Below are 14,038 nucleotides of genomic sequence, written 5' to 3' on the forward strand. Positions count from 1 at the left end.
GGCTTAAATGTATTTTACCAAGTCCCAGGATATTAAAATATTATGACAGTTTAATTTGAAACCAATCTCATATAAATCACTCTCAGAAAAAAATCAAGAAACTTAGTGATCTCATTCTTTTGCTTCATTTTGTTTGGTTGTATCTGATATCTGTATTTTCCTCTTTCTTCTGTTATTTCTTTTGTCTGGCACATTTTATATTTACATAATCCTTCAGTGACTTAAAAAGATATTTGCTGTAAATTATCTAGCATTATTGTGCTGTCATTCAGTACATGTATCAACATGCCCTACCAGATTTTTATACTATCCAGTCTCAAACTCTCTAGCTTCCTATACTATGTACACAGATCAAATATTCAACTGCAGCAAGTACAAAAGATGCAGACATTGTTAGTTTGGGCTTGAAGCCAGTAACAAAGCCACAAGACTCTGAGTTTTCACATGAGAATCACCATGTGGCAAGGCAAGAATGCATGTACTTCTGAGGATGTTGATTAAATTAGTGCAATCACAAGATTGCAGTTTAGTAACAGCAGTAATAATAATTACAATTATTATTATAATAACTCTGCCAGGGGTATTGCGAGCTGGAATGAAAAACCCAGTAATGCTGTTGTTCAACATAAGCTCATATAAAAGAAGGTGCAATGTAGATGACAAAATCAAGGCAATCCAGGACTGATGACACTGGGTTGTGTTAGGTGTGAGTAATTACTACCAAACAAACTCAAGATAAAAGAGCGTGATGGCACAATGAAATCAAATTAATACCCCATATGATAATTCATACACTTAAACACAAATCTAGGATGATCTTAACAACACAAAACATAAGCTCATTAGTATGAACTGTGAAGATGAAAAAACTAACTAAAGTTCTCCAGTAAAATTAAGTTTTAGTAATAGTATTGGAGGAAACTCACTTTACGGATAAAGAAATTTTTAAATCAGATGGATACTGATTCTTTAAGAGCAAATCCCACAAGAGAGTTATGAAGAACATCCAGTGTTGCAGCACATCCTTTGTTGTCAACAACAAAATCCTTAGATCTGTCTCAAACTTTGAACCCATAAATGACACATCCTATTTGATAACAATGCACTGTGTGAAGAAAAACACACACTGTAGTTTTATTAAGATCCAAGGCCCAACAGTGACAAAAATCATAAGGACTTTGAAAAAAAAAAGACATATTAATTCTAGAGTACAGCAGGTACCAGAATAGTGAAGATCCTGAATTATGACACAAAAATATCACTGAGTGATTTTAATGCAAAAGTTGGATGGAAACCAAGGTATACGAATGTTGTTGAGTTCTACATGGTGCATAAAAGGGCCAATTAAAATGGAAAACAACTCATTGAATTACCCAAGAAATATAATCTTCAACAATGTCCACACAATTTTGTAGTATTTCTTAATTTATGAAAGGAATCTGACTCAGATTTCTTAATTTCTGAAAGGAATCTGACTCAGTACCAAACCTACACTTATAGTCAAAAGTACGATTATATAGGGCATCAAAACAGAATGTTATGTTGGATGAAGAGTCTGGATGTGTCTCCAGGAAGTCTGTTGGAAAGCTTGCTGTACATGGTGTACATTAATGACCTCGAGCACAGTATTAACAGTAATGTCAGACTTTTGCAGATGATGCAATTATCTATTATGAAGTACTGTCTGAAATAGGTTACATAAATGTTCAGTCAGATCTTGATAAGATTTCAAGGTGGCAGAAAGATTGGAAACTTGCTTTAAATGTTCAAGAATGTAACATTTTGCACTTCAGAAAATGAAAAAATGAAGTATCCTACAATTACAGTATTAGTGAGTCACAGTTAGAACTGATCAAATCATACAAATACCTGGGTGTAACACATTGAAGGTATATGGAATGAAATTGTCGCATAGATTCAGTTGTGGATAAAGCAGGTGGTAGCACTCCATTTTCAGGCCACATGTCACCCATCAGGATCATCTGACCACCATGTCATCCTCATCTGAGGATGCAGATAGGAGGGGCATGTGGTCAGCATACTGCTCTCCCGGTCATCATGATGGTTTTCTTTGACCGGAGCCACTACTATTCAGTCGAGTAGCTCCTCAATTGGCATCATGAGGCTGAGTGCACCCCGAAAAATGGCAACAGCACATGGCAGCTCGGATGGTCACCCATTCAAGTGTCGGCCACACCCGACAGCGCTTAACTTCGGTGATCTGACAGGAACCACTGTATCCACTGTGGCAAGGCAAAGCAAGTGGTAGACTTCAGTTATTTGGTAAAATACTCGGGAAGTGCAATCAGTCTGCAAAGGAGATTGCTCACAAATCACTCATGTGACTGGTTCTAGAATAGTGCTTAAGTGTGTGAGACCTATACCAAATAGGACTAACAACAGAATTGAATGTATTCAGAGAAGGACAATATGAATGGTCATAGGTTTGTTTGATCCATGGGAGAGTCTCCCAGAGATACTGACAAAACTGAACCAACAGATTCTTGAAGATGGATGTAAGCTGTCCCAAGAAAGTCTATTAATAAAGTTTCATGAACTAGCTTTAAATGATGACTCTAGGAATATACCACAATCCCCTACATATTGCTCACATAGAGATTGTGAGGACAAGATTAGAATAATTACAGCATGCACAGAGGCATTCAAACAGTCATTCTTCCCGCACTTCATATGTCAATGAAATAGAAAGAAACTGCAATAACTTGTGCAATGAGATGTACCCTCTGTCATCCACTTCATCGTGGTTTGCAGAGTGTAGATGTAGATGTAGATGTCTAGCCAGGAAGAAAAACAACATGGACATCACCATACACAGCATAAATAGATAGGTACATAGGAAGGTAGGAAGCCAGGTAGTTACTTGGGGGTGGGGTGGGGGTTGGGGAGTGGGGGATGGGGGGAGGAAGGGAGAGGGAGAGAGAGAGAGAGAGAGAGAGAGAGAGAGAGAGAGAGAGAGAGAGAGAGAGAGAGAGGGAGGGAGAAAGAGAGAGAGAGAGAGAGAGAGAGAGAGAGAGAGAGAGAGAGAGAGAAAGCAGGGACTAAAATAGAAAGAAACACTCTCACGGGGATATTAATTATAAGCTGACACTAAAGAATCATTTAACTCTTTGGAGAAAATATCATACATCCAAGGGAGAAGACGACTGGTTCATATATGAAAGCCAGTGAGCACACAAAGCAAAACAAATTCACAATGACTATCAATTAAATGAATCTCACAAATATTAAAGAAATTTTTAAGAGGAGGATAAAACTCCCCACATGTTTTCAAATGAAGGATGGAATCTTAATGGAACAAAAAGAAAAACAGACTATTATACTTGCAAGTTCCTTAAGAATCTTCAAAGTTATGAAAAATCAATTAATCCAATCAGAACTAATAAACTACATGGTAAAAAGGGGTATCTCCTTCTCCAGAAAACAACGACATCAAACACAATATCCACAGACTAAAATACAAAAAGCCTGATGGGAAAGACTCCATAATAGCAGAATTATGGAAACTTGCACCTCAAAAAGCTATAAATATTTCACATAAACCATGAAAAACATATGGCCGTATGGAGATAAAAAACTGAACTCTGTCCGAACAAGCCACGAAGGCCAACAGTACCAACCAGCTCCCATGTCATCCTCAGCCAACAGGTGTCATGGATACTGAGATGGAGGGGCATGTGTTCAGCATACCGCTCTCCATCAGTTTATGAGACTGGATATAAGTAGTGATGGTGGTGAATCATCACACAACATGGATACAATGTAGAATACTTTTGTTATTACACAGCAACCGAACACAACAAATCCATAAGGCAGACTGACTTTCAGAGAGTTACTGCCAAGGACTCCAGACGACTGACAATTATCCTATTTGTAGGTACAGTGTTCCAACAGAGCCAGTTGGGGGAGGGGGGTGGTGGGCTTAGTGCACAGCACTGTGAGGAAGGCTGCATGGAGTGATGTGTCAGTGGGACTGTACAGAGATGGGTAGGACTTCCATGTGCAGTGTGATCTGCAGCAATGAGGTCATTGGGTTGTGGCATACATCAGATGGCGTGAAGGTGGTAAATGTGGAGGTGGTTGGCTTGCTGAGGAGCCAGCTGTAGCATGAGTGCATATCAGCATCCAGGACTGGGAGTGTGAAGGGTGTTGACAGGGATAATGTCTGGTTGTGCAGAATTTTGGCCAGTGAGGCTTCAAGGTTTTGTTTTTGTGCTGTGGAAACTCCAAGGAGGACTCACAGGAATCCCTCAGTCCACTGTCCTCCATGATACATCAGGGCTACCTTTAACATCTGGTGCCACTGTTTGACCTGATCATCACTTAGTTTCTGTCATGTTGCATAGTTCAAGGAAGAGTGCAGATCTGAACTTCCCACTAGGGTTGTTGTGATGGACATGGGGCAGCCAAATGTACATGTTATAAGTACCCTTTATGGATTTCAAAACATCCTATGAGCTGTTGCAGTGTCTTGAGACTTCTTTTGACATGGGACACATACATGAGCACAAAGTGTATAATCTGTCTGTCACTAGGTGGGTGGTTGGGTGAATGCCCAGTTATGACAAATTGTGGAGCTGTTCGAGTATAACATGGCAGTATTGTTAAGGTACAGGAAGGCATGTCCAATTTTGAAACTGTCATAAAGTAAAGGGCAGGTCACCCCTGGGACAGGATGAGATTAGATCTGTAGATTCATGGATGAGTCATGAATGAGGGCTTGTAACAGTTCAACATGTTGTTGTGCCTCAGCAAACTGACCATAATCAAGAATTGATGACAAGGCACTGATGTGTGAAAAATAATCTGCTAAGTGTGTAATGGTTGGTGTAGATAACAGGTGTCATCCTTCTATGTCCTTCTGAGATGGCATACTGCTTCATAAACTACCAGTAACTCCCTGTCATACACAGGCCACTTATTTGTGAAGATGTGAGTTTGAGCGAGAAGAAATGGAGTGGCTGCTGCATGCATCCCATCTTTTGTCATTGCACAGTTCTGATAGTTGTGTCACTTGCTACTGCTGTTATGATGGGATGTGCATGAGGAAGGGAATGTGCCAAGGTGATGACTTGGGTAAGGCTGTTATTATTGCTTTCAAAAGCAGATTCCATCTTCCTGTCCTTGCGAGTTTGCATTTGGTGCTTGTATTCTTGCTGGTGTGAGCTTCTGTTAACAGAATTTGCAGATAGGTTGCTTGTGGAAGGTATCTTCTGTAGAAATTTATCATCTTTGTGGTGGAGTCAGTAGTTGGATACTCTATGCATTATGGTGTGGTGTGGATACTCAATAAATTGACAATGTGACTGTGGAATGCGACTTCTCTGAGTCAAAATTGACATTTGTCTCCATTGATTATGACACTGTTGAGAGAGAAGGCATCAAAAACTTGCCTGAAGTGGTTATTGAGAGATTCCTCATTTGGCGAGAAAATTAAAATGTCATGAAGATAAGTATAACACAACGGGAATTTTAAGATTAAACAATCAATGAAGTACTGCCATATTTGTGTTATATCCTTAAGTCTGTACTGCATGAACTTTCACCTAACGAAACCAAAATGCATGATAATAGCCTTTTGTGAATTTTGTCTGGATACATAGGTATTTGTAGGTAAACAGAGGCGTTCACTAACTATTGAATGAAGTCCTGTCCATACTGAAATGACCACTGAGTATTGTGTAATCATTGCACAACATGAGAGATCTGTTGTGGCATTTTTTCTTTTTTAAAAAAAGGAGAAGCCCATGAACTATCAGAACTATCAGAGGTGTGAACTATCCCTGCTTGTAAGAGCTCATCCACTGCTGCTTTGGCAGCCCTCAGTAGATCAAGCAGCAGTCAGTGAGGTCTGTGGCATACTGGGTGCCCAGGTGTATCTTTTGGATGGTTCTGTTCTTAATGGCAGGCTGCCTGAGTAACTACAGTGGGGAGGGGGGGGGGGGGGGTGCACTAAGATTCAGTAGTAAATAAGCAGTGCACTCCTGACTTTTTTTGGGGTAGCAGGAAGTGGTGTAGTGAGTTTATTCTTGGGTGGCATTAGAGGTGCTGGGTTGGTGTGGTGTATATATATCAGTGAGTTGGAGGCAACAGTTGAAAAATGGTTCAAATGGCTCAGAGCACTATGGGACTTAACATCTATGGTCATCAGTCCCCTAGAACTTAGAACTACTTAAACCTAACTAACCTAAGGACATCACACAACACCCAGCCATCACGAGGCAGAGAAAATCCCTGACCCCGCCGGGAATCGAACCCGGGAACCCGCACAACAGTTGAAGACAGTTAATGCAACCACTTATGAATATGTTGTGTTGTATGATGAAGTTCTTATATTTGATGATGTTGTTGTCCCATTGTAAGTGGAAGCTCAATTCACGTGTGTCTTAAAGGAGTTCTTGGATGGGTTGAATACAGTCGAAGTTGTAGAGCCTTTCCTGGAGAAGCCAATGAGCATCAGTCACATCCATGTGAGGTGGTGGTAGGAGCATAGGAGTGCAGAGAGGCCTGTTATGTTGTGGTGGGCTGCTTAAAGGGCATGCACAAGTACACCAGAAGCAGAGTGGCCACAGGTTGTGTGAGTTAGAACACCTTAGTCAGGTATTGGACTAAGTGTATGTGCTGGAGAAAGTCTGCACTGATAACTGGTTCTACTACATCTGTGATGATAAATGCCCAAGTGAATTCTTCATTGAAGACAAGCTCTAGTGTACAGACTTGTGAGAAACAGACTTGGATTGTTTAATCATTTGCTCTGTGGAGTTGAGCAGGTCTGTGGGATAGCGTTTGGCCTAGTGAGATGGGCAGTGAAGTGCTGAAATCTGAGCCTATGTCAATGAGGTATAGCCAGATGTGGACATTTACAAAACGTCTGTTATTAAGAAAGAGATGAGGCAGATGTCATCTAGCATTGTCAATTGGCAAACTGAGACAATCTAAATATCGTGTTTGGTCTGGTGCATCTACAATGAATCTAGTATGTAATTTGGAAAACTGCATGGAGGATGGCAATTGTGGGTAGAATCGGTGTATGTTGTGTGATACTAATGAAAGTGATTGTGTGCAGGCACATTGTGGTTGATGGCATGCTAAGCAAGTGTGGACACAATGTAGTTTGCAATGTTCTCCACAGATGCAGGTATGGCATGGATGATGGGGAAGCTGTGGTTTGTTGATGCCACATGAAGATCATTGCACCAGCTGGGTGCAGTTACATCAGCATTGGTGGAAGTTGGGCAGTGTTGGCTCAGCTAGATTAGCAGGCTATCATTTGCACTGAAACTGAAGTTGTGAGTCATGCACTCTGTCATTGTTGCTGACATTAGTGCTGCAATGTCTGTGTTGTATGACAGAGTGTATCCTGTCAGAAAGTTTAAGGCATACTTGTAATGGTTTGTGCTCATGGGTGACCATGGTTAGTTAGTCTTACAGGGCAGAGATTCCCAACACACACGGACCTTAACTAATGGTCAGGGATGAGGTGAAGGTTGATCTGTGTGCAGAATTGATGCAAAAAATACAATGGAGTGTTTTTGCTTAAAACTGTTTCATAAATGATGTGATGGAGTGGACCATTGGTAGAAGGGTGGGGGATCGGTGAGGAGAGGCTGAGGATTATAACACCTACTGTGTCCACATGTTCCCCAAACTGGCTTAGCTGGGTAACAAATTTCAAGCCGTCACTGATGTCACTAGATCTGAAGATGCTAGATGCTGTCCACAATGGCTAACCATAATGTTGAAGTATCTGGCTGGAATGGTGGTAGTTTGAGGTGTGTCCAGTAGTTGGTAGATTGGCAAGGCAATGTTCATAATGGAAGAACAGCTGAGTAAATATTGTCCCTATGGGACATGATGCATGGTAGATGATGGGGGAGGGATGCAGCCAATTGCATGAGGACCGGCATGATCAGATTCACACTTGATATGGCTCAAGTCTCTTCTAAAGTGAGTAGGCACAAATAAAATCAGTTGGACTGCTGCGGCTCAGGTGTTACCCAGTTTGTGAATAGAACAAGGTCCGCTGGACGGAGTGGCCGAGCGGTTCTAGGCACTACAGTCTGGAACCGCGTGACCGCTACGGTCACAGGTTCGAATCCTGCCTCGGGCATGGATGTGAGTAATGTCCTTAGGTTGGTTAGGTTTAAGTAGTTCTAAGTTCTAGGAGACTGATGACCTCAGCAGTTAAGTCCCATAGTGCTCAAAGCCATTTGAGCCAAGAACAAGGTCCCATGCATGATGACAAAGTACATAGTTTTTACATTCCAATGTTCAGCAGGGTTGCACACTAATGTAGCACTGTGTGTGACCATATGCAATTGGAGTGTCACATTTTACCATACAAGCTACATGTGGGGTGTTTTTTGTAGCATCCAATGCCATGCCATGAAAATTGTTGTCTACATGCATCAATTGCAGGGCACAATGGTGGCATAATGGCAGCACTATAGCTGCACAATAGTCAGAAATGACAAAATTACATGTGAACATGGCCACACACAGTCACCAATGTATAGGCAATGGCGGTGGTGAATAATCACAGAACCAATGTACAATGTAGAACATTTTTCATATCATACAGAACATACACTAGACAAGCAACCAAAAACAACAAATCCATGAGCCAGATTGACTATCAAAGTGTTTGTACCTGGGGTTCAGATTCATTGACAGCAATCTGCTTTGTCAGTGCAGTGTTCCCACAGCAGAACAAAGAGCTACAATATGATTGGAAGTAAGAGTGATTCATTGCGTGCATAAGAAAGGCCACACTACAGAATTGACTAATTTTCATGGCATCTCATTACTCCTAGTAAAGTGCAAGATAGTATCACAATTCATCTTAATGAGGAGCATAACAAGTCAGGAATAAACTGAGATAATAACAAGGATGAAGTATCACAATTAATCTTAATGGGGTGCATAACAAATCAGGAATAAACAGAGATAATAATAAGGATGATTCTGAAAAGTCTGGTTTACAGCGGAAAAAATACAAAATCTGAAAACATTAATAAGATTTCAAATAGTGAGAGGAAGACAATATGTCTCTACTTTTGTAGGTTTTAGAAAGGCATATGACTCCTTCAGTATACTGGCAGAAATGGTTGTCAATGAAAAAATGCTAGGGATTATAGTATAAGAGCAACTGTGGCCAACATAAAGGACAGTGTCAAATTTTGAAGAAGCTTCTCTAAACATTTGGAATCACACCAAGAGTTTTGGAGGACAATGTTTCTTCACTATTCTTGTCCAGTTGTATACTGGAAAAAATAATGCAAGACTGGCACAAGGAATTAAAACTCTGGAACCTGTTTAAACATTTCAGAGAATAAGAAGAAAGGTGTGGAAACAGACTACTGTATTTAGTTTTTACAGATGACGTATTGCCATAAGGATAGAATATTTTGAAACACCAAAAGAACAAACTAACATCCTGAAAGAAGTAGCAGTATAAATTTGCTAACAAATATCTTTTTTTCTGTACGCACACACACACACACACACACACACACACACACACACACACACGCACGCACGCACACACACACACACACACACACACACACACACACACAGAAGTAGTAACAAATACCAAGGGCACTACAACCCATTCAGTAGCTAATAGGCTACAGAACAATAAAACCTGTGGACAGGTTTAAATATCTGGTGAATGGATTGCAGCTAAGAGGCTAGATAAAGAACCTTCAAAGCAAGGAGCAGAAAAACACCAATAGCTTTCCAAACCACATGACATGTTTACAACAAAAAGTGCTTTTCCATAAATAACAAAGTTCAACATTACAATTCGGTTCTAAAACTGGTGTGCCTATATGCATGTGAGTGTCTTATCCTTTCTGAGATATGTTGACTAGTGGAATTATGAAGAAAAGAGATAAAGATCTTATGTAATATACTGTGTCCAAATTATATAAAATTGTATCTACAGAAAAACTGAATTAAGAAATATGTTCTAAAGTACAAAATATTATGGACATAATGCACCAATTCAGAGCTTGGTTTTATGACCACATAAGAAGACTGAATGATTCTAAATAGACAAAATACATCTTCAACATCTTTGACTCAAAACAAAAATAAAAATACTGTGATCAGAAAAGACTTCCAGGAAATAGGTATGTAAGCGGAAGAGGCACAAAGCTGAGACATCATTAGAAAAGCTGTAGTTACGTCTGGGGCTTCTGAGATGAGAAATGAACAACTGGTGCCAAATGGTGTGATGAAAACCATGCTAGACACCTATCAATGATGAAAAGCTCTTCCTTAAAACTGAGAACATCCATCATAATAGTTGCAAGCTTATCATGGTTTTTAGCTGGCTGTTTGATATAAAATAAATGTATAGTTTTGTTATTACACATAATCAATATTAACTTAATAAGAACTGGGACATTCTTTAAATGTTTGTGTAGTTAATGAAGTTGCTACAGGTTCAGAACTAAGTAATTTGTGTGCTTCACAATAATAAGTAAGAAACAATAAACTTCACAACGAACCTTTTCTTGAGGCATTATAGTGAAATTTAAATCCTTCAGTACAGGTGGAGAATTTTCACTATACTTTAAGAACACATGATGAAACTTGATTTGTCCTGTTGCTGGCCAGTTGGAAGGTGGCATTCTTCCTGAAGTATTAAACAGTGATTATAAGAATGCTCAACAACTATTAATGACATGCATCATAAATTAATAATATAAGGAAAATAATGTTAAAATGTGTGTTCTGTCAGATATGCATGTTACCATGGCTCTTAAACAACAGTAACTCCAGGTTATATAAATAATATAAGGAAAAAATAGATTGCTATTCACTGTAAAGATGACACGTTAAATTACAGACAGGCAAAATGAAAAGACATTTACACATTAGCACACACACATTCATTCACACAAGTAAGTACATCTCATCCACACATTGCGATAGATATTATTTTGGTTTAATCAAAAGTATACATCATTTAATAAGTACTGGAACACTGTGTGGGGCAAAGATATGATATCAACATGCCCATGCCAAAAAGAGATATGAACGAAAGGAAAGATGAACATATCTATGTTCTAATGTTTCCTTAAGCCGATGTCAAATTTTTCACTCTTCATATCTCTTCCTGTTTGTGATTCTGGGTGGATGTATTGTGTGTATGTCAGGTAACAGTTGTTGTTGTTGTTGTGGTCTTCAGTCCTGAGACTGGTTTGATGCAGCTCTCCATGCTACTCTATCCTGTGCAAGCTTCTTCTTCTCCCCATACCTACTACAACCTACATCCTTCTGGATCTGTTTAGTGTATTCATCTCTTGGTCTCCCTCTACGATTTTTGCCCTCCACACTGCACTCCAATACTAAATTGGTGATCCCTTGATGCCTCAGAACATGTCCTACCAACCGATCACTTCTTCTAGTTAAGTTGTGCCACAAACTTCTCTTCTCCCCAATCCTATTCAATACCTCCTCATTAGTTACATGATCTATTCATCTAATCTTCAGCATTCTTCTGTAGCACCACATTTTGAAAGCTTCTATTCTCTTCTTGTCCAAACTAGTTATCATCCATGTTTCACTTCCATACATGGCTACACTCCATACAAATACTTTCAGAAACGACTTCCTGACACTTAAATCAATACTTGATGTTAACAAATTTCTCTTTTTCAGAAACGCTTTCCTTGCCATTTCCAGTGTACATTTGATATCCTCTCTACTTCGACCATCATCAGTTATTTTACTCCTCAAATAGCAAAACTCCTTTACTACTTTAAGCGTCTCATTTCCTAATCTAATTCCCTCAGCATCACCAGACTTAATTCGACTACATTCCATTATCCTCGTTTTGCTTTTGTTGATATTCATCTTATACCCTCTTTTCATGACACTGTCCATTCCGTTCAACTGCTCTTCCAAGTCCTTTGCTGTCTCTGACAGAATTACAATGTCATCGGCGAACCTCAAAGTTTTTGTTTCTTCTCCATGGATTTTAATACCTATTTCGAATTTTTCTTTTGTTTCCTTCACTGCTTGCTCTATGTACAGATCGAATAACATCGGGGATAGGCTACAACCCTGTCTCACTCCCTTCCCAACCACTGCTTCCCTTTCATGTCCCTCGACTCTTATAACTGCCATCTGGTTTCTGTACAAATTGTAAATAGCCTTTCACTCCCTGTATTTTACCCCTGCCACCATCAGAATTTGAAAGAGAGTATTTCAGTCAACATTGTCAAAAGCTTTCTCCAAGTCTACAAATGCTAGAAACGTATGTTTGCCTTTCCTTAAACTAGCTTCTAACATAAGTCGTAGGGTCAGTATTGCCTCACGGGTTCCAACATTTCTACGGAATCCAAACTGATTTTCCCCAAGGTCAGCTTCTACCAGTTTTTCCATTTATCTGTAGACAGTATGCGTTAGTATTATTAAACTGATTGTTCGGTAATTTTTACATCTGTGAGCACCTGCTTTCTTTGGGATCGGAAATGTTATATTCTTCTTGAATTCTGAGGGTATTTTGCCTGTCTCATACATCTTGCTCAGTAGATGGTAGAGTTTTGTCAGGACTGGCTCTCGCAAAGCCATCAGTAGTTCTAATGGAATGTTGTCTACTCCCGGGGTCTTGTTTCGACTCAGGTCTTTCGGTGCTGTGTCAAACTCTTCACGCAGTATCGTATCTCCCATTTCATATTCATCTACATCCTCTTCCATTTCCATAATATTGTCCTCATGTACATTGCCCTTGTATAGGCCCTCTATATACTCCCTCCACCTTTCTGCTTTCCCTTCTTTGCTTAGAACTGGGTTTCCATCTGAGCTCTTGATATTCATACAAGTGGCTCTCTGTTCTCCAAAAGTCTCTTTAATTTTCCTGTAGGCAGTATCTATCTTACCCCTAGTGAGATACCCTCTACATCCTTACATTTGTCCTCTAGCCATCCCTGCTTAGCCAATTTGCACTCCCTGTTGATCTCGTTTTTGAGATGTTTGTATTCATTTTTGCCTGCTTCATTAACTGCATTTCTATATTTTCTCCTTTCATCAATTAAATTCAGTATTTCTTCTGTTACTGGTAACAGTATATATATTTATTGTAAAAGTTTGCAATACATTTTGTGGAAGGGGAGGCAGTTCCTTTCATTTCTAAATTGCCCACCATGAAAATGATACATCACAGCTGCAATCTTTGGATATAATGACAATGTTATTTATGACTGTATTATACTGCATTCTTTATTATGGGGATAGACGATGCAGTCTTTTCTTCAAGAAAGAAGAGGTAAATATAACTCTGTTCGAAGCAAAGTTAATACATCAATCAATTTAGACTATTACAGTGGTATCACAGCAACAGACTGTGCTGGTGCAAACTTAGATGCATCAATTGCTGCTGGTGAAAGCTACTAACAAACACACTTCATTCACACATGACCGTCATCATGGACTTGGATGCCAATGTCAATCTTAATTTAAATGTGGTATGCTTTCATTATTAAGTGTTCTAAATGATTAATATATCCATTTGTAGCACACAGAATGTTTTCCTCTCCACAGTTTCATCATGACAGTCTAAGTTGCTAGTGATGGCAGTAATGTGTGGATGAGGTGTGCTTGCTTGTATGAATGAATGTGTGTGTGTTACCTTTTCTGAAGAAGGCCTTGGCCAAAAGCTAATATATAACTGTCTTTTCCTTTTGCCTGTCTGCAACTTAACACATCATCTTTATGATTAGTAGCAATTTTATCTTCTCCTTATATTTTTCATTTTGGTGCTTGTTATTCAACAAACAATATGAAAAAGCATTTAGACAGCTCAGAACTGACTGATAATTTAATGTGGAGCTATACAATATTTTGTGACTTATTTTGGAAAGACAGTTTATTATATGAATGTAATGGAATTTTTCAGAACTGATAGGAAGTATATAAAAGTTTTAGATGACTGATAAGGATGGCAAACAATGCAAAGTCCAGGGTGAAATATCAACAACATTATGAAACGGATAGATTTATACTC

General features: G+C 39.3%; 1 protein-coding gene across 2 annotated transcripts in view; it reads right to left on the minus strand.

Annotated features, from left to right (window-relative positions):
• Positions 1-14,038, minus strand: part of LOC126334857 (probable multidrug resistance-associated protein lethal(2)03659) — a 420,094-nt gene that overhangs the window by 86,360 nt on the left and 319,696 nt on the right. For both annotated transcript variants that reach the window (XM_049997527.1, XM_049997528.1), the window contains exon 21: positions 10,536-10,663. In XM_049997527.1, the coding sequence (XP_049853484.1) occupies positions 10,536-10,663 (128 nt within the window). The remainder of the gene's footprint in view (positions 1-10,535; positions 10,664-14,038) is intronic.

The sequence above is a fragment of the Schistocerca gregaria genome, chromosome 2 (genome assembly GCF_023897955.1).
Source record: "Schistocerca gregaria isolate iqSchGreg1 chromosome 2, iqSchGreg1.2, whole genome shotgun sequence".
NCBI lineage: Eukaryota > Metazoa > Arthropoda > Insecta > Orthoptera > Acrididae > Schistocerca > Schistocerca gregaria.